This window comes from Corticium candelabrum, chromosome 2 (assembly GCF_963422355.1).
Source record: "Corticium candelabrum chromosome 2, ooCorCand1.1, whole genome shotgun sequence".
In the NCBI taxonomy this organism is placed as follows: domain Eukaryota; kingdom Metazoa; phylum Porifera; class Homoscleromorpha; order Homosclerophorida; family Plakinidae; genus Corticium; species Corticium candelabrum.
In genome coordinates, this window is record NC_085086.1 from 1,412,521 (window position 1) to 1,435,020 (window position 22,500).

General features: G+C 40.7%; 1 protein-coding gene across 8 annotated transcripts in view; it reads right to left on the reverse strand.

The window, feature by feature from the left end:
* Window positions 1-17,052, reverse strand: part of LOC134198431 (cyclic nucleotide-gated cation channel alpha-3-like) — a 24,389-nt gene extending 7,337 nt beyond the window's left edge. For 2 of the 8 annotated variants that reach the window (XM_062667832.1, XM_062667830.1), the window contains exons 1-14: window positions 16,963-17,052; window positions 16,227-16,308; window positions 16,113-16,143; window positions 16,030-16,058; window positions 7,793-7,852; window positions 7,567-7,705; window positions 6,441-6,506; window positions 5,531-5,710; window positions 2,554-2,668; window positions 1,534-1,612; window positions 1,370-1,469; window positions 363-430; window positions 223-301; window positions 30-160 (exon numbers count right to left, since the gene is read on the reverse strand). In XM_062667832.1, coding sequence (XP_062523816.1) covers window positions 30-160; window positions 223-301; window positions 363-430; window positions 1,370-1,469; window positions 1,534-1,612; window positions 2,554-2,668; window positions 5,531-5,710; window positions 6,441-6,506; window positions 7,567-7,705; window positions 7,793-7,852; window positions 16,030-16,058; window positions 16,113-16,143; window positions 16,227-16,276 — 1,127 coding nt within the window. In that variant the 5' untranslated portion in view covers window positions 16,277-16,308; window positions 16,963-17,052. The other 6 variants (XM_062667831.1, XM_062667838.1, XM_062667836.1 and 3 more) reach the window with 6 other exon arrangements.
* Between the last annotated feature and the right edge of the window lie 5,448 nt (window positions 17,053-22,500).

Here is a 22,500-nt window from a genome sequence, read left to right on the forward strand (position 1 = left end):
TAGATCAGGTGCTGATGCAAAGAGCGTACTGTCGAAAATACCGTGCTTGAAAGTCCATCCTTGCAGCGTTCATGTTGCTGATGACGTCACCCACATTACCGACCACAGCAGCAAACACCATCACTCCAACAATGTACGTCAACCCCGTCACAACGTACTCCTAATAGAGAAGCATAATTAACAAAAAAATGTGAACAAGAGACATTGATGTAAACAGCCAACCAGATTGGTCGACGGGTTGGGCGTCTCTCCGATGGCTGTGAGGGTCAGCATCGACCAGTAGAGAGACCGGATGTATTTTCTTGAAAATTTGAAAATGTGTATATGACATTGGTTCAGTATGTTGTGAGATATGGTGCTACCTGGTTAGTGTAGCATCTTGTCCTTCGAGTCGGGGATAGACCCAGTCGTTGGTGCCGAATCCTTCATACTGTCCGGACAAACACCGTACAGACAACAATACAAGTATCAGTAAGTTGTATGTACGACAGTAGTGTAAATCAAGAATAAACATGAACCAGAAATCAGTCAATGTCTCAACATGCATGCAGAATACAGAATGTGAAACAATGTGAACACAATGAGAACAAAAAGTAATGTCAGCATGTGAGGCTCCACCAGGCTGCAGAGGGTTTGATGCATGGGATTAGTGGCATGGGGGTTGGATGCAGAAGGGATTCAATGCAAGGAGGTTTGAATGCAAGGGGTTGAATGCAGGGGGTTGCTGCAAGGGGTTTGATGGAGAGGTTGATGTAGGAAGTATAATGCAGAGGATTGATGCAGGAGGTTTGTTGCAACCCCAAGGGTTTGATGCAGGGGAATTGATGCAGGGAGATTGTTGTAGGGGGATTGTTGTAGGGGGATTGATGCAGGAGGTTTGATGCAGGAGTTGTTGCAAGGGGCATTATGCAAGGGTTTGATGCAAGGGGTTTGATGCAGGTGAATTCATGCAGGAGGTTCGATGCAGGGTGTTTGCTGGAGGGGTTGATGTAGGAAGTATGATACAGAGGATTAATGCAGGAGGTTTGTTGCAACCCCAAGGGTTCGATGCAGGGTTTGATGCAGGAGTATTGATGTAGGAGGTTTGATACAGGAGTTGTTGTAAGGGGCGTTATGCAAGGGTTTGATGCAAGGGGTTTGATACAGGTGGATTCATGCAGGAGGTTCGATGCAGGGGGTTTGCTGCAGGGGCGGATTGCTGCAGGGGTCTGCTGCCGAGGGTTGGTGAAAAGGGTTAGTGCAAGAGTACCTGCAAAGGTTATATCTGCAGGGGGTAATCTGTAGGGGCTTGGCTTGTAAGAGAGTTGGCCCAACTGGCACACACTAAGTACCACTAAGTTTAATAAATCTGTAAACACACAATCCTCACATGTGATATCATGTAGTAGCAACAAGCCAGCCAGTGAATTGCCGTCGTGAAGTAAAGCGTCAGTCGCAAGGCACGAACCAGATGAGGCAGACTCGTGTGCCTAAAACAGACAGACAATCAAAGCGATCACATCAGACTGACGACATGCAGTAAAGTGTACAGACGTGTCGCTCATGTCAAAGAATTTAACAAGAGAGGAAATCTTCAAAAAACGAGGAAAACGCAGAATGACCAACGGCAGTTCTAGGAGAGTAAGAACACCCAGCTAATATTAACCAATCAACACACGTGTCATTACAAATACAAAACAATAGACAAACAACTGTAGACTGCAGTACGGTTGAAGACTGAGTCACAATGAGCACGTAACGTAACGTAACGTATGCGACGTATGTTTGTGGAGAGTAGGCGATGTACGTAACGCAACGTAACGTAACGTAACGTTACGTAACGTTACGTAATGTAACGTAACGCAACGTAACATGGCAATTAAATGTCATTCACAGCACCTCACATACATTCAGTGTCCCGCATATCACGTCAGGCACGAAAGCATCGGTCGCAACGATTAAACTAATTAATTAATTTGACGTCATACAAACACGGATATTAGCGTACAAGGTCATTAGGCCGCTCGTCGGTATCCATCTTACAGCAGTAGAATGCGCATGTTCGGGAAAGACACCCACGTACTATTCCATGGTATAATTACTTATGTCAACCGGACAAAGTTGAATCCATCTCCACACCTACGTGAGTGTTTGTGTGTGTGTGTGTGTGTGTGTGTGTGTGTGTGTTTGTTTGTGTGTGTGTGTGTTTGTGTGTGTGTGTGTGTGTGTGTGTGTGTGTGTGTGTGTGTGTGTGTGTGTGTTTGTGTGTGTGTGTGTGTGTGTGTGTGTGTGTGTGTGTGTGTGTGTGTGTGTTTGTGTGTGTGTGTGTGTGTGTGTGTGTGTGTTTGTGTGTGTGTGTGTGTGTGTGTGTGTGTGTGTGTGTGTGTGTGTGTGTGTGTGTGTGTCTGTGTGTGTCTGTGTGTGAGTGGAGGTTGTCGTGTACGTGTGCGTGTGCGTTACGAAAACCAACGTTACGACCACACATTTGCGTGATCTTGCATAACGTGGCGTCGCCCTACGTTACGTTACGTTACGTTACGTTACGTTACGTGCTTAGTGTGTTTAGTCTACTACCTGCAAATGGCCAGTAGAGAAACTCCAGGATGAAAACAGGAAATACGGAGAGAATGTCCTTGTAGAAGTTGGGATCCTGGCTATAGTGATATCTGAGCTTTTTAGTATTTTGTACCTATAGCATACAAACACTCTTGAACTGATCAACTGCTACTCAGTTATTATTAGTAATACACAAATAAATTACCTTTTGTTAATAAAATCATTAATTAATTAAATTATTAATAAATAAATAAAATAATTTAATAAAATAATTTAATAAACAATAAAATACTTAATTATTTCATTTAACTAACAAAACATAACTAAATAAATAAATAAAATAAAATACTAATTAATTAAATTAGTAATAAATAAATAAGTAATTTATTAAACAATAAAATAAATAATTAATTAATTTAACTAACAAAACATAACAAAATTAATTAATAAATAAATAATTAATGAATAAACAAAATTAATAAAATCGCCTAAGATATCATCTACAACTTAATTGGTTTAAGCAACATTTATTTATTTATTTTCATCAACTATATTAATTATTAGTTAAATGTGATTATATCAATATAAATTTATTTGCATTTTTCAATTTAATTTGTTTTTAATTGTTTACTTCTTATTACTTACTTACAATTTAATAATTACTTAAATATTATTTAATAAATATTTATTAATTAATTTGTTCCTGTAATACTTTATTTCTTATTTTACATCCTTACCAGTTACTAATTAATTATTTATATATCAAATAATTATTATTAATTAATGTCTTCCTTCAATTGTTTATTTTTATTTTTATGTATCCAACATTCGCTAATTAATTATTTATACATTAAATAATATTTAATTAATTTCTTCCTTCAATTGTCTATTTTTATGTATTTAACATTCCAGGGCATAATTTACTTTTTATTTTTTGCGTAGCGGTATTGCTACACAAATTGCAAATTGAGTAGAAATAATGCAAAATTGCGTCGCAACCATATTTTTGCACAACAGAGCAATTAATTAATTAATTAAATACCCAGACAGTTCATGCTTTTCTAGTCTACAGATGCAAGTTCATAGTCAGTGCCAAACTATGAATAGTGATGATACTATTAATTTTGTTATTATAACACAATTCCCTTTAGCTAAGTGGAAACGAAGTTACTTGAATAGTAGCAAGTGGCACCCTGCCCATGCAAATTTTAGAAGCAAAATATTCTATTCATTAACTTTTGGTTTTTTTAACCATATGGTTGAACGTGTGGCCTCCTTGAAGTGCTGAAGAACCGTTGGACTGCAAGTGTAGGGTCAAACTGTGCCAATGGCAGACTATCAACACTAATCCTCATGAAGTGATCTAAGGTATCTTCACTAAGACTTGACCGCCAGTCACTCTTTATCCTCCTCATAGCACTGAAACCATGCTCTACTATGGCATTGCTGACCGGAAACACCAGCAGTATGCACACGAATTGCACAAAGTTTGGAAATATCTCTTTGTACTGGGACAGGAGCAGTGACCACAGAGTACTTTTGGATGGTGTTGCAATTAAGTTATCGATCCAGTACATCTAGAAGAAGGTCCAGTCTGTTATTACCCCATCCAGCAATACGCTGTTCTTTAATAGAAGACGACGGAAGCGCTCTACAGCAAGAGACACATCAGCTACACCAAAGGCTGCAAGATCATCTCAGTCAGTCGGCCACAGATTAATGTCAAGGAGACAAACTGCTACAAAAATTCCCTGTTGTAAATCATCAAAACGATTGTGAATGCATTTCCCAATAGCTTTGGTGAAAAGTGATCTCGACATCATAAATGCACTCTAAGTACGTTTGGCTGTACACCTGACAGCTTTACATTTTGAAAATGCAGCTGGTTATCTTGCTCTGCTGCTGCAATAAACTGCGACAACTCCGATGGCACTTCAGGGTTGTCAGCCTTCAATTTTCAAAGATAAGATGAACCGAGTCTAAGTTAGCAATGGCAAAAGGCAAGTCAGCGGAATGACCTTGCAGATGACATGACAATATAGCTAGAGGGTTCAGCAGAGCGTTGAAAAACAGCATATGCAACACAAACTTAAAGCTTGTCAACTTTTCCAAGTAGGTTGGAAAAGATGTGCTGTTTGTACTTCCCGTGTTTCTGTGACAGTGCTGTTTGTGTTACCTTTACATAGGAAAGTCCCATGCAACTACACATTACATGATTGTTTGTTATTTTAGTTGGTAGTGACATTAGCTACCATGTAAAACTGCAAGTACATTGACCACACTGTTACTTACTTTTGTTCCTTTTTTACTTTGCTACGTTGTTACAACGGAAGTCTCAATAGCTATCTTGTTTCAAGTTTCTGTTTCTGTTGCCATCCCTTCTGCTAATGAGATGATAGTTTCGGCAGGTGTTCTGCTAATGTGCTTTAGTTTCATGTATTGCACAGCATGACCACTCAAGTACAGATGGTTCATAATTGAATAAAGATACAATAGTATATTATATATAGTATATTATATATAGTATATTATATATAGTATCTTCTCACCACTTTGCAATGCAAGGATGCACCATTATGAGGTTTTTAGTTAGACTCCTACTGTACTTGGATGGGACATTCTGATTCCGCATGGCAGTTTGTGCAACACGTAGCTGACATTGTTTTGCAACATACAAAAATTGATTCGCAAACTGCGATGGGATACCGGATAAATTATGCCCTGCATTCGCCAATTAATTAATTATATATTAAATAATATTTAATTAATTCGTTCCTTTAATAGTTTAGTTCCATATTTTCATGTACCATGCAAACATATCATGTCTGACCATACTAGCTGCATCCCCAGACTCACGTGAACCTGGCAGTGTCCGGGTTCCCATATGACACTTTCATACGGGAACTGAACACTGGCAGGCTCACGTGAGTCTTTCATAAGAGAACCCGGATAGTGCCAGGCTCACGTGAGTCTGGAGGCTAGGCTATGACTGTACCAGGATTCCTTGCTCCAGGTATCCCACATGAAACTGCACAGCAATGTCAGCAAGGTAGATGAAGTCTGCAAGCCAATCGAACAAAACGAAAACATCCAGATGTGAACCAAGGTCGTCTTTGAAGGCTGTCCTGTAGATTACTGCCCACAAGTTGTATAGAACAGATATAGTGACGATACCCTATGACAACATACAAATAACAAATGCAAACAAACACACAAACACAAATAAACAAAACCAAACACAACAAATGAACACAAACACAACTGCACAAACAGACACACAGAACAATACAAACAAACAAAACATACAAAAGAAACAAATACTAATAAACAAAACAAACCAAACACAAATGCAAACAAACAGACAAACAAACAAAAAACAAACAGACAAAGAGACAGACAATAGACAGACAAATACAAAAAACATACAAAACAAACAAACAAACACAAACATGCAAACAAGTGCTAACATTACTGCTTGCATGTGTGTGTGTGTGTGTGTGTGTGTGTGTGCGCGCGCACGCGTGCGTGCATGCGTGGATGCATGAGTGTGCAGATGTGGTGTGGTGTGGTGTGGTGTGGTGGTGGTGTGTGTGTGTGGTGGTGTGTGTGTGTGTGGTGTGTGTGTGTGGGCGTGTGTGTGTGTGTGTGTGTGTGTGTGTGTGTGCATGGGTGCTTGCATGAGTGTGCAGGTGTGGTGGTGGTGGTGGTGGTGGTGGTGGTGGTGGTGGTGGTGTGTGTGTGTGTGTGTGTGTGTGTGTGTGTGTGTGTGTGTGTGTGTGTGTGTGTGTGTGTGTGTGTGTGTGTGTGTGTGAGTTACAAACAAGTTCATGTGAACCATAAGTACAATACAGTCTCTGGCTATTACCTAGCTCTACCCTAACACATTACAATTACTCAATCCTCACCAGCCACAAGTAGCACAAATCTCCATCAGGATCGACAACAAATCCAGAGCCATCTTCCAATTTATCCTAATAGAAATTCGATAAAATGATTGAACTAAAAAGGAGAACAGACATGTTCTAGACAGACGGACAGACAGAGAGACAGACAGACAGACAAACAAACACATAAGCAGACCAACAAACAGACACGCAGACAAATGGACAGACATACTAACAGAGACACACAAACAGACACACAGACAGATAGTTTTATTTGAGCGCTTACTCTACTGATAACTGATAACAAGAGCAAACTTTATGCAAAACAAATAACAGTCAATGGACTAAACGTCGAATATCTCTATTATATGTAAAGTCATTGAAGTTGCACTTAGACAACTTGACAACTTCTGAAAATTACTCAGACAGCCCTACAGACAGACAGACAGACAGACAGACATGACAGACAAACAAAAACACAAGCAGACAAAACAGAGAATGAAATGGACAAACATACTAACAGAGACAGACAGGCAGACAGACAGTGAGACAGACAGACAGACAGACAGGTAGACAGACAGTGAGACAGACAGACAGGCAGACAGACAACATACAAACAGACACAGATTGCTCTATTTGTCATAAATCATCTACTTGTACACAACCTAAGCTAATTTACACTATAAATCACTTCAACTCTAATGCTCTAAAAGGAACTCAAAGAATTGGAATTGTAAACCACAAACAGACAAACAGGCAGGCAAACAAACAGACAGGAAGATGGGTAGGCGAGAAAGGAGTAGGCAGCCACAGAAGGAAGACATGCATGCAGGCAGACAAAATAAGCAGAGGCACAGACAGACAGAAGCACAAACAGACAAACAAACAAAAGGCAAACAAACAGACGGATAGTACAACAGACAAACAGACAAACAACCACTAGTATACAACAAGACACAAACGATTATGCCAGTGCCTCTTCTCTATCTCAAAGTTTTAATTACCAAACAAATGCACAACAAAGCACTCAGACATACAACACAGAAAATCCCCAAACTGCATACAACAAAACCTTAATTCAAAATGTTCTCTGTCAGTGTCTAAAGCAGCAAGTATCAGCAGATACCCAAACTCAACATTTGTGTACCTCCTTTTCCCACGTGGAATCGTCCTCAAATTCTGACAGCTGAAACTCGGCCTCCGTGTCTACGTCAGAAATCAATGAAGAGTTGCTAGCTGTGCTAACTCTTGCTGGCCTTGCTGAGCTTTTAACGTGTTCCTGTTCTCTGTACAAATAAACAGAAACCATAAAATTCTAGTAATTGATATCAACACGCATGCTAACAATCAGCCACACACAATTGACATCATACCCTAACATGTTCTGAAGAAATGGATCATGGAGTGTTTCCTCTTGTGTCGTTGTCCACATACTAGACATAGAAGTTCACTTGTACAGTAGACAAAACAAAAGGGTCACTAAAATAAAAATATACACCCATGCCACACCCACGCACCCATATCACACACACACACACACACACACACACACACACACACACACACACACACACACACACACACACACACACACACACGTCACACACACACAAACACACACACACACAAACACACACACACACACACACACACACACACATCACACACACACACACACACACACACACACACACACACACACACACACACACACACACACACACACACGTCACACACACACACACACACACACACACACACACACACACATCTCACACACACACACACACACACACACACACACACACACACACACACACACACACGTCACACACATGTCACACACCCACCCAAGTCACACACCCACACCCATGTCACACCCCTAAAATAGAAGTTCACTTGTAATGTAGGTAAATTAAGAGAGTCACTAAAATGCCATACACCCCATGCCACATCTACACACCTGTACCACACCCATACCCACATGCCACACCACCATCACAACCAGGCATCAGTGCACACACACAACACTCTTGCCCACATATACACTCGCCAACATATGCCCCACAGCAACACAACACACACACACACACACACACACACACACACACACACACACACACACACACACACACACACACACACACACACACACACACACACACACACACACACTACATGTCTACAAACCACTGTTTCAACTATGGCACATGCACCAAACTAAAATAAAACTGAAAGCATTCTGCAGTCTAACATAACTAGATACCGTTTCACACTTGGCAAACTTATTGTCGTTTAGAATTAAATATAGGGGCAACTGAAACTGCAAACTATGGTTGCCCAGAGACAAATAACTAGTTGACAGCTAGCTCCCCTACCTACCAGCTTGACTTTTTCTTCCTGAGCAAGCATGCCCTCATTGTCTTATCAGCGGTGATACTGAGCAGCCCACTGTGAAGAGGTATGTGTACTTCAGAAGGAAAGTTGGTTAGTAAACTTAATTATAGATAAGTCTACCGTTTTGCAGACCTACTGAGAGCATTTAGGTGTCATAGATGACAGCTCAGATATCTGTGTCTCCTTTCCTAATTAATTGCTGCCAGATTGGGCGTGCTACTGGGTGCCATGGTTGTGCGTGCTTGCTTGTAACATAGATGTATCCAAAGCTGAAAATTTCAAGCAAGAATCCTATCTATATATACCCGGGTTACTCTATCTTTAATTAAGACAATGGCTGCAAATCCTAAAATCATGATGGGCAGGATTACAGCTACTGCTGGAGAGCCCTGCTAGTTATCCTTCTGATGGCCCTGCAAATCATTTGCCCCTAGCTCTCTGTTCAAGGAGAGAGAAAAACTGCCAGTTTAGAGCGGTAAGTGTATCTGTCGTCTGTCTATCTGTCCTCTGTCTATCTGTCGTCCTCTGCCTGTTTGTCTGTCTCACAGAAGCGCCGCCTGGTTGATCTCTTCTCTGAATTGTACTTCTTCCATTTTTTTTCTTCACGCCTCAAAGCCGCTGGCCAATCCGTGTATGCTGAGTTGGGAAAGGTTTCAGAGCTCGATCCAGGAATGGGCAAGAGATGTAGCTAAGTGGATGGTAGATTCCGACTGTGTGCCAAAAACAACAATATCCGGCATATCCTCAGTGTTTGTATAGGGATGGCGTGGCATCTGTCTGTCTGTCTGTCTGTCTGTCTGCCTGTCTGTCAATACATATATTTCTTATACAAGACAAATCCGATTATTACAGCCAGCTAGAATACGCTAAAATTCAGCGAGTGTTAAGACAAATTTTGGACCCAAGAAGTACTTAACTATGACTAAGAGTCAAACAGCTAGCTGACAATAAACAAACACAAAGGTAGGAATGGCACCCACTGAGTCACCACTACACTGGACTCTGCTCATCTTCTGCAGTAACACTCTTGCAGTGAATTGCAGCATCACAATCGAGTCGTCCAGTCACTTTTAAACTTGTCTTGTCTGCACTCAGTTGTCTGTCTGTCTGTCTGTCTATCTGTCCATCCATCAGTCCGTCCATCTGTCTGTCTGTCTGTCTGTCTGTCAATGCATCTTTTATACATTAAAGTTAATACATCAATGCTAATACATGTGATAAATGTAAAAGATTTATGTGCACTGTTTGTCTGTCTGTTTGTTGGTTAGCTGTACTTTGTATGTCTGTAAATACATATTTTTCATAAATCAACTATAGGACCATAGCAATAGTGGCCATTGATTTAGTGTATGGGCTACCAAAGTAATGTTTAAGCAACTAAAAATTTCAGGTATGATTGCCCAGAGACAACTTAGAGATGGGACGATTTGTCGTACACTGTTCTAGTTTCTAGTCACATGAGACAAACCTATAATTTAATTAAATAATCAATTAAGCAAAGATTTCCATCCTTGCTCAGTACAGAAATCTCCATTCAAAATCCCTGACTTAGTTAAACCAGCAACTTTTCATACAATTAAATGGCCAATCAGACAAACTTAGAAGTTAGATCAAAATACACTGTAACTCTATAAAACTTGGTGTGTGCGTGCGTGGGTGCGTGCACGCGCGCGCGCGTGCCATTGTGGTCCATCTGTTCATCCATCTCTTTATCCATATATCCATCTATTCACTCTATCCACTCTATAAAACTACCCAATGTAGAACATATTCAAAATGCAAACTCCAATAAATGTAAAATGGAGTGTTACTAACGTGCTGGAGTTGCAGCTAAACAGGGTCAACAAACGTGTGGTGAAAGTTAGAAAATTTCCGTTACAAAGTAACTTGCATTCTACATACCAAAAAACTACAGTCACTCTTGTGTATGTATGACTTTTACTATTTTGGCCAAACATAAAGAGGGAACTAGCTATCAAGGAATTTGTGTTGTATTGGCAGGGTTCGTGCTGTATGAGTAATGTTGATTTGCCCACGCAAAAAATTAGTAAATTAGCCGGTGCGAGTAAGGATAACCTGTCTCTCTCATATGACAAAGAACTAACTAGGATATTAACAACAAGAGAAAGTAATAAATGAGGAAATTACTATAAGTGTCTGACCACAATCCAGTGGGACGTCTGACAAATTGTTGATAATTTTGATCTTAGACTTGCAATCATGGTCCATGTCTCTAGTCTACAGATGACTGTGTCTGCTAAGCTCAGACAGTGAAAACTAAAAATCAAGTCTACATCTGTACATCACTAAACGAGTCCGCAAACAAGACATTTTAAATGGTAAGAAAATGAGGGTTGAAATGCAGTACTATGGAATAAGAATTCAGGTTTCTGGCTACAAGCATGTTGGCAAAGTCAAACACCAAGACCTCAGGCAGTTGGTTTTAGCCAAGCTGATGAAAAAACACATTACCCACTGTGAAGCTCAGATGACACTCAAAGGTCAAACAATGCATGCTTGGAATGTCAAGCTGCATTGCTCTGCACCAATAGTCATAGAAACCTACCAGAATGGCTGCCCAAATGGAACAAGATCAGCAAGAAATCAGCAGTTCTACAAGACAACATGTGCAGACATACATGAACTTCTGATGTCTTGCTGAACGTGTTACATTTGGGCAGCCATTCTGGTAAGTTTCACTGACTATTGGTGCAAAGCAGTGCTGCTTGACATTCCAATCATGAATCATTTGACCTTTGAGCGTTGTCTGAACTTCATGGTGGTAAATGTCTCTATCAAAGTTTGGGAGAGAAGCAGCAGGTGTGCCTTAGCCTCAGACTCATTCTAAAGATTCATAGAGCTTAGCAAACGCATAAGTAAGACAACCAGATACTATACTGTTTGCATAGCCTACCTAGCTACTATTTCGTCTAAATCATCAGCCAGTAATACAAACAACAAAACTGTGTTCTCATTCTCCTCTAATAATCAAAACACGTTCCAAACAATTGGCTAGCAAGTCACAGCAATAGTTGACTAGCGTGTCATAGTGAAAGTTGACTAGCAAGTAAGTCACACCAAAAGTTGACTAGTAAGTTATAGTGAAAGTTGACTAGCAAGTCACACCAAAAAGGTCAACTGGCAAGTCACAGCAAAAAAAGTTGACTAGCAAGTTGAACAAAAGTAATTCGAGGTCAAAACAAAGCAATGAGATTGAAACTTGAATACAATGTGGAAAAGAAGACAACAGAACAAAGATAGAAGATCATCGACAAACAGAGGCAACACAATGAGCACGTTGAGAAAGGGAGAGAGAAAGCGAAGCAACTAAACAGTGCCAAGAACAAGTTGGATGCCAATGCAGGCAGGTGGGGCAGCGGCAACTAGTAGGTTACGGCAAAAAAGTCAACTAACAAATCACAACAAAAGTTGACAAGCAGGTCACCCTACCAAGTCACAGCAAAAGTGGGACTAGCAAGAAATAGCAAAAGTTGACCTGCAAATCACAACAAAAGTTGACTAGCAAGTCAGAGCAAAAGTTGACGAGCAAGTCACAGCAAAGTTGACTAGCAAGTCACAGTAAAAGTTGACGAGCACGTCACAGCAAAGTTGACTAGCAAGCATATCTCCCTTGTTGCGTATACCAACATAAAACCTACAAAAATAATTCAGACAAAATTTATTTAGTCAGTGATCTATTTGCGGATATATAATCATGCATTCGGTCAGGGTGTATGTCAACTTCTCGTACAAACAGTCGTAATAGACTTATCACGCCTCCCACCTCGGTGTGGGTCGGGCTGGGGCACCATAGCTTGTATTCACTTAGGCAGTCTTTACTTTTCATGCAACACTAATGATGATCATACATGAGGCCTGATAAAAAAACAACTCAGACAAGAGTTACCAGGAGAAATTCTGGTGGCTGGCAGAATGGCCGGGTTGGGTTCAGTCCCCAAGGTGATTTTGACGTGATGGTGCACCCAACCCATATCTCAACCAATAAGCAAGTCACAGCAAAGTTGACAAACTAGTCACAGTAAACGTTGTCTAGCAACTCACAGCAAACGTTGACTACCAAGTCAAACCAAAAATGTCAACTAACAAGTCACAGCAACAGTGAAGCAGCCAGCATGCTGCACTGACAGACAACAGAGAGATGCAGAAAGATCAGTGTTCAAAGTTACCTACAGGTAAGTTCTGTCAATAGGAAACTCTTCAAGTGTATTACAAACTGTCAATACCTGGTGATTATAACGTAAACCTTGGCATACACTCGTCTTCTCAGTGACATCGTCTAGCAGTTTTTTCTAGACTTACTGTAAATCCTGTCATCACTGCACTTTTATACCACTCACACATGTTTCCATAACGCTTTACAATATTACAAATAAGGCTAATATTCATGAGCTATGACTCAATAATTGAAGATAGCGAGACAAACTTGTCACAACAAAACTCAATCAACTACTTCACACACACTACCATTCCCGGACGGATCCAGAATTTCTCCAACAAGAGTGCTAACTTGAAGCTCTTAGCAACATGACGTCACAAACAACAATTAGAGCGTCAATGCAATTGCTATTAAGCTTTTGTTACAGTCAAATAATCATAAGACCTCACCAGCTAGCCCACAGTTTTGCATTAGAGTCTGAATTGTTTACCTACAATTACGTTAACATTATAGGGATGCAAATACAAGTAAGTACTACCTATTAAATTGCATGGGAACAGGCCATGGGGTACAAGTGGTCAACTACCTGGCTGTTAATATCATTGTAAGAGTCTAACAAATGAGGTGTGTGAAGGAAAACATTGAATAACTGTCTAGTCTCCCCAACAGTAACTAACACTGCTACAAAATGAAGACATTCCTACAGCTACCCTGGAGAGATTTTGACTGCTGCAGAATAAGAAAACAACCTAAAAGTCAGTAACGGTTGGACAGCAACTTATTGAACAATATCATGGCAATAGCTTAACGTTAAAATAGGTGGGGCATAATATGAAACACACACACACACACACACACACACACACACACACACACACACACACACACACACACACACACACACAGACACACACACACACAGACACACACACACACACACACACACACACACACACACACACACACACACACACAGACAAACACACACACACACACACACACACACACACACACACACACACACACACACACACACACACACACACACACACACACACACACAAAACACACACACAAAACACACAATGCACCATTAAAAGAGCAATAACGTCACAAAAACCATCACGTGATTTGTTGCTTTTTAATGTATACATAGAGTTTCAGGAAAGTATCGATCAGAAACTTTGATTCAGTCAAAAAAAATAAACTTAGTGCAAGACATCAATTCTATAGCTCTAATAGCTCTAGTTAGTTTGCAAGAATAAATTTGACAATAAGCAGAGCAGTCCACTACTTAGATTGTCTTAATCACTTCTGCATCACAGTAGATGTAAAGGAGTCTAAGATGAAACAAGCTATTTTGAATCGAAAGTGGACCTACACAGTTGAGCAGGCAGTTTGTCCGAACCCACAAACCCCAAACTCACATCAAATGGGCCACCAAACCGCCTACCCAAGCTATGGGCCATCTAAACCTCGAACCCCAGTGTATGGGCCGTCCGAACTCCAAAAATGCCAGCCTATGAGCCTAGATGTACTTAATACTTCCTAAAAACAAAATTATCACTTCAAAACTGTCAGTAAGTTTGTTGACATTTATCCTCTGGACCTCACTTCAAACGCTTTGAAATCACAAAATAATGCAAAGACAAGCTGAAGCTAAACTGTTAGTGAGAGTGCCCACAAGCAAGACGCCCCTCACGAATGGCACGCGGGAGATGAACTCTAAGATATATATATATGTTTTAGACTGACAGACAGACAGACAGACAGACAAACAGGCAGACAGACAGACAGACAGAGAGACATAGAGAGGGAGAGAGACAGACAGACATACAGACAGATGTAGCCCTTAATTGCTCATCTCTGGAGAGAGGACACTCTGCAATTAAGTACTGCGACAATGGATGGAGCTGTAGCAAGAATGAGAAGACATCAAACATAGCAAATATTCTAAACACCAGTTGTCTGGAGAGTACACTCCTGCCCTTATTTCACTACTTTTCGAGCAATTTGGTGGGTGGGGAGAAGCATCAACGTTCTTCAATAAACTTTCCAAACTATACAGTAATAAAGACGGAATAAACAATCCCTCAAGTTTTAAGACTAATTGGAGAAGAATGCTTGTCAGTACAACTTAATTCAGCATTGCAATGCCTCGGTGTTGGCTTGAAAGATGATCATAGTAACATATAGACAGCAAGCTGGCCAGAGTCTAGATGCATGTTGTTCAATTTTGAATTCAGTAAACTAAGCTTCAGTTTGTAGGCTTCATAGAGAAGTTTCTTAATTCTACTTGTTATGTATTTGTATAAACTGATAGTTGTAGATGTAACATTTATTGTTCATTAGCTGTTACTTTAGTTTCACAAGTATTAGCTTTGCTGTATAAAAATATATGAAGATTTGACAGACAGACAAACAGACAGACAGACAGACAGACAGACAGACAGACAGACAGACAGACAGACAGACACACACACACACACACACACACACACACACACACACAAACACACACACACACAAACACACACACACACACACACACACACACACACACACACACACAATCACACACACACACACACACACACACACACACACACACACACACACACACACAAACACACACACACACATACACACACACACACACACACACACAAACACACACACACACACACACACAACAAAAAAGACAGACAAAAGTCAGACAAAAGAATCTCCAATTAATTAATTGATTTAGAGCACCTGCCATGACCCAAGCTCAAAGCTACAGCATTTCTTCCAGAAGTAAACAAGAGATATACGTCTTGCCCAGTAGAACTGATGCAAAAGTATATGTCTTACCAGAAGAATAGGTAGCTCTACCTAGTTATTACAATTGTGTCAAAATATCCCCCACATGCATGTGCATGCATACAGTAAACTTTACCCTCAAGTAAAAAACAAAAATAAAATAACGGGAAAGAGAAAGGATGCAGACAAGGCTGCTGCCAAATAAAGACGTCATGCAACATCAAGAGTACTTACAGTCTGCTGGCCAGAATGGAGAGCGAATCCTGAAGAAAACCAGGACGTTATTGTGATCCAAAGCAACACATCTGTCTACATACGTGACGCTTCAGGCTGCCGTCTGATCGTTTCCTTCCAGCACCAACACAACACAACACATCAGTGACACCAAACATCATCACATGCAATATCTCGAGTGATCATGACACCCTCACCTCACTGGTTGACGTCCAGCAGACACAACACCATCCTTACCCTCCTCCATACCTTACAAGTCGACAAACACACAATCGCAAGCTGCAACAACAATAGAAACCATCTCAATGCTTGTGGTTAGAGTTGTAGAGGGCAGATTAGGGTGAAGTTTGGATGTTGTTGTATGCATTACAAGTGAAACCCTACACGCAAACAGCAACACTCTGCGTGTAAATACTTCCGCATACATATTACAACGTCCAAACAACCGTCGACGTCGAGATTTCGCACAAGGGAACAAATCGCTGAGCTCACGTCAAGGCTGATCCGAGGAAGGAGGGAGAGAGAGATCGAGTTGGCAACCGCGTCCACGTGTGCAATTGCACACTGCATATGAAAGTGTGCAAAGAAGTCATGAAAAGGCAGGTAGCACTCCTCTCTGCACAGCATTTGCTTCGCAAAGTGCCACACATACACACACACATACACACAACTGGTTGATGCCCATCTCTACAACACACTCATGCATCCGCCTCATGGGGTTGCCACCAGGACTGTGCTGGTCGGGGCATGAAATGGGAGCTAATACTGCGCGAAATCGAGGAGCAACGATGCAGAGGGGCGTACGGATGTGAAGCGTAGCTGCGTGCATATGCGGTTGACATCGAATCGACGGGCACGGATCAACCTACACGCGACTGCGCGGCCTGCCCACGACCTGATGTCGGATCGCACACGCGTGGATGGTTGTCTTACTTGATGGTGGGATGCGAGTTGGTTGCGAGCGTTGCTGCTGCGACTCACTGTGCTGCAATGAAACGGCGTCCTTCTGATGGGTGGATGATAGCCACGCCCACGGTGTTATTAATTTTAATTAAGGTGTGTGTGTGTGTGTGTGTGTGTGTGTGTGTGTGTGTGTGTGTGTGTGTGTGTGTGTGTGTGTGTGTGTGTGTGGTGTGTGTGTGTGTGTGTGTGTGTGTGGTATGTGTGTGTGTGTGTGTGTGTGTGTGTGTGTGTGTGTGTGTGTGTGTGTGTGTGTGTGTGTGTGTGTGTGTGTGTGTGTGTGTGTGTGTGTGTGTGTGTGTGTGTGTGTGTGTGTGTGTGTGTGTGTAAATATTACAACAGGAGCCAACAAGCTGGTCCTGCAAGGAGTACTGGTTTTTCTACAAATTTGAAGGCACATTCAAGCAGAAAATAAAAATAAAATGAATGATATGAAAGTCTTGTGAAACATGAAACAAAATCAGGGATCAGCATGTCAAAGATAAAAAAGGACACACCCACCCACCCTACACACACACACACACACACACACACACACACACACACACACACACAATGTGTGTATGACATCTGTTAGTAAAGAAACCAGCGTTCTGTACCAGTTCAATTAATTAATAATTAAATGTTCATAACCAAACAACTACACCTTTAAATATTTGAAATTCATCATTTGCTACACCTTGCAATCATCTTTGCTTTATCAGAAACTCCCCAAAGCTGTCAACATGATACCGAAGTAACAATGACATATACAACTGTATTTGAAAGGCTAGTGTAAAATTAATTGATATCAACTTCCACACACCAAAAGTGTATGCATGGTGCCCAAAAGCATATAAGTGGCTCAATGCATATGTTTACTATACAGTATAGTTTAAATTTGCTACCACGGACAACTCAAAATTTGGCATCAAAGTAAAGAGATAGATGAACATGCAGCAGGTGAGGTAGTTTGATCAGCAGTATACGTGAATGTGTGGAGATTGCTTCTTCCATGTTGTTCATTATGTTTACACTACAGTGAATCCACCACCATATTGACACAGAACACAGACAAACACAAGCTTCTTGCTAGAAAATTAAAATGAAATCAGAAAGAAATGCGTTTGTGGAATGCAGATGCTCATACCCTGGTGATCGACGTAACCCACACGTTAACTAGTCTCGCGTAGCAAGACCTTTTTCCGCCCCAGAAGAAAAGACAAACAGACAGATATAAGTACAGGCAGACAAACACGTACAGACAAACCGGTTGTCATATATTTCAGAACCAACTTTAGCAAAAACAACAGCTAACTGTACAAATGCTGACAAACAGATACAAAACGTACAAATAGCCTGAAACAAACAGACAGATAAACAAGCAAAAAAACAAACAGGCAGACAGATAGAAAAAGACAGAGATAGACAGACAGACTGACAGACAGAGAGACAGACAGAGACACAGACAGAAAGACAGACAGACAGACAAACAGACAAGCAAACAGACATCAAGAAGGCTAACGAAGATGAAATCCTCAGAAAATAGACCCGTTGTTTATTAGATAAATGACTGTTAGTGTTGGTCTTTTCGAGGAGCAGACTATCTTTTAGGTTTATTTTTGTACTAAAAACTCTATTAATATTAATTGTAATCATTGAACATTATTCTAGCTTGCTGGTGATGGTTATTGTTTTAGTTATCATTGTTCAAAATATTTGACAGACAGACAGACAGACAGATTGTTTTATTCTCTCCCAAACTGTAAATGTAACAGTTAATCGCAGAAGTGAAAGTATCCTAAGCATTATCAAAAACTACTGAAAAGTCTGAAGTCGTAGCTACAGTATTGTCCTAATGGACATAGTGTTGAATGTCTACATCAAAGAAAAATCATCTATCTTACCTACATGCAATCTACTTATCTTCTTTAATATAACTCTAGCATTACATCTCTGGATAATTATTATAGAAATCTGTCTACGCCATCTCGTCCTGAAGTCGGCTTCAGTACTTCTGCCTTCCGAATCTTTTGATTTCTTTAAGAGTGAGTTCAGGAAGTTGTCAGCCTCCTGACCCCAGAACCTAAGTGCTCAAAGACCAGAGGAACTAAGTTAGGTGTTGTGCCATCCTGAACAGACAGAGCTTCGTATTTGCTTTTCTTTCTCATTTCACGCCTCTCAGCTGCATAGCCTGCCTCTTTAGATGCTCTAATCAGGATGTCTTTGCTCCAAGGGTGAGCCATACTCATGTCCAACTCTGTGCTTGATTCATTGTACATCAAAATATCGGGGCGATTCTCGGATTCTGTATATTGATCTCTTAATTGACTCCTTGCGATGATGCAGTTGGAGCTCATTCAAACAACTGCACCATCCTGACACTACAGACAGACAGGCAGACAGACAGACAGACAGACAGACAAGAAAGACAAGACAAGACAGACAGCCAGTCAGCCAGCCAGCCAGCCAGCCAGCCAGAAAAGACAGAGACGTCTAGACAGACAGACAGACATTAATACAGACATACATTATTACATACATATTTACATACATACATACATACATACATGCATGCATACTGTGATACATGCATACATACAAACAGACAGACAGACAGACAGACAGATTTGTTTTATTGTCATCAAACGTCACTACTTACATCACTTGCTGCAGTACTAAAAGTTCTACTTTCCTACTGTTCTTCGTTTTAATTAATGAATAGAACTATGAATGGCTTTGTCCATCTCTAGCTTGTCTTGTCCATCCAAACAATTCAATGAAAGCCTACAGACAGACAGACAGACAGACAGACAGACAGACCGACAGACAGACAGACAGACAGACAGACAGACAGACAGACAGACAGACAGACAGACAGACAGACAGACAGACAGACAGACAGACAGACAGATAGACAGGCAAGACAGACAGACAGACAGACAGACAAGCAGGCAGACAGACAGAAAGAGAATTTATTCTCATACAGATTCTACTTGTACATATGCTAGGATTTTTAAATATAGGTCTAGTTTTGAAAATCGTAAACAAGCTTGTCCACACGTACGTACATCGGTAGCGGTAACAAGTACGTAAGTAAATGTTGTGTTTAAGACTGTATTAGCTAAAGAATCCCTTATTTAATTGATAATTGATTTAAACCTTTAACAAGATTTTGCAAATTTCTTACATACTTTTTATGTTAGCTACTCATTGGTAAATGTCAGGATAAAATGTTCTATGTACCAGTTTCTGCTGACTATCTTCACTTCACATTATGCGCTAACCAAAAGCTCATCTAGAAGCCAAACGACAGGAGACGAGGGATAATAACGGAACTAGTCAACACCTCAGGTATAGAACATGAAAACAAGAAACGAAAGCAAATGTAGTGTTCACCAGTGGTAGACAGTCTCTTTATGAGTGGGAGCGTTTTGATTCTTGGGCTTGCAATACTCCACAAGTTTCTGATTCAGATCTGCAGAATTTAACAATCAAATCACCGACAGAAACATAAGGGGATGTTTACAGGATATTGTTTTTGGAGGACTAACTCGACTAGATGGCTATTATGGATCAAATTTAGCACGTCAAAGAACAACATGGATGTATTTCGAAGAAATAAATTCTTGGAGAATTATCGATAATGTCGGAAACGGACCGCCAGCGATGTCGAAATTTCATCTGGTGATTCTTTGTAGTTCACATGCCATCGTACTGCATTCTCATGTTATCAATAGCACTTGGGTGTTCATGTTTAAAGAAATGCGTTGAAAACGAGTATCTATTGAGGGTAATCGACCACGTGGGATAAATAGTTTTATCTCCAATGCCTTTTTGGCTGCGGTAGCCGTGACAAGTTCAAACTCTTCGTGCACTTGTAGTGAGCACCACCGACATCGGCTATTACAGGCTCAGCTGTGTGATAGAATATAGAACGTATCGTTGGAAGAAATTGGGAATTCAGAAATTTTGTTTTAAGTTTCATTCAGATTATATCCCTTATGAATATGTTAATACTTTGTTAAAAATTTTTTGTTTCTGTTACTACTTCGCCAGAAGTGAAAACACTGTTTTCATTGTCTTTGGAAGATGCCTTTGGACATATTCTGTAGAGAAATCAACTTGGAATGAAACAAAAAACTGTCTTCGAGTCGCTCTCTCAACATCTGACATAAGACCCGTATTTCTGGCTGATACCGGAGAGATTCTCATCTTCTCTATGGCACGTAGTCTAGTCATTCAGCTGCCTTTGTCTAAAGGTTATACGTGCTACGAAAGCGTCCCAGGAATTATTCCGAAAATAGAAAGTGTGTATTCTGTACGAGTAATCAATTTTACTAAATTGATGGTTTACTTGTCTGAAGACGGTGAATCGTGTGGCACAAGCACGTGGATTTTAGAAAGAAACAGTTTTGGGAGATTATGGATTACGAAAAATACTGAAAAACACCAACATCAGTCCTTCACATTACCTAGCGCAGTCTTTCTGGAAAGATACGTATTATCGGATTGTCAATCCATCATCTGCCGTCCTAAGTGAAGGCGATCAAGACGCTATGCCACTAGTCGTGTTGTCATTAAACGTGCGTACAAAGAAATGGCAAATGCAAGGTCAGCTCAAGATTACAGGAATGGACTTCGATCCCATTGTCTTGGCAAACTCAGAAAGCACACACATGGAAAGAGATGTGTGGCTATTTGTATCTACCAGACAACCACACTGTCTTGCTTACTTCAGATCACATGCAACCTATGACACATAATTTACCTCCTAGATTCATGTCTACACTTGTCACTATCAACTCGTCGTCGGCTTTGCTGTTTTGAGGTCTGAATGGATCTCTTGTTGCTTTAAATGATCTTTGGGAATTTTGTCTGACACTTAAAATGTGGATTCCGAAGACGGTGAACAAGAACATGCACGACTGAACCATTCAGTCACCTCGTTATGGACACTCTGCTGCAGTTACAGGGTTTGATATGTTTGTCATTGGTGGATATAACGGTAACAATACCTGCAACCGACAATTGTGGAAATATATTTTGATGAATAACTCGTGGAGCGCTTTACCAATAAACAATCAATTTTTGAGTTCTATTGCCATGGAATACTGCGAGTTTGGAATGATAGCTGAGAATGCAATGTTATGAATAGCAACTTCGTGTTATTCTGATACTCGTGGATACTACGAACTATGGTTGTATGTCATTCACTCGCAAACGTTGGCTTTCATGATTGAAACACGGAGAGAGAACACACTAGCAGGGTCTGCATCTTATGCATTCTGGCAAGAATATCTGTTGAATACAAATAATAAATACGCTTTATGGTATATAAAAATTGGTTGTCCTCTGAGATTGTCGTCGAGCGACGTTTCTCGTGTTCCCTGTCACATTTGCAAGGTCGGCTTCTACGCTGCCGTCGGCTCGACCGAGTACCGAAAATGTCCGAAAGGAATGACGACGAGGGACGAGCGCTCGTCGACGATGACCAACAGCATCGTTTGCGTTGTCACGGGGATTTGTGCA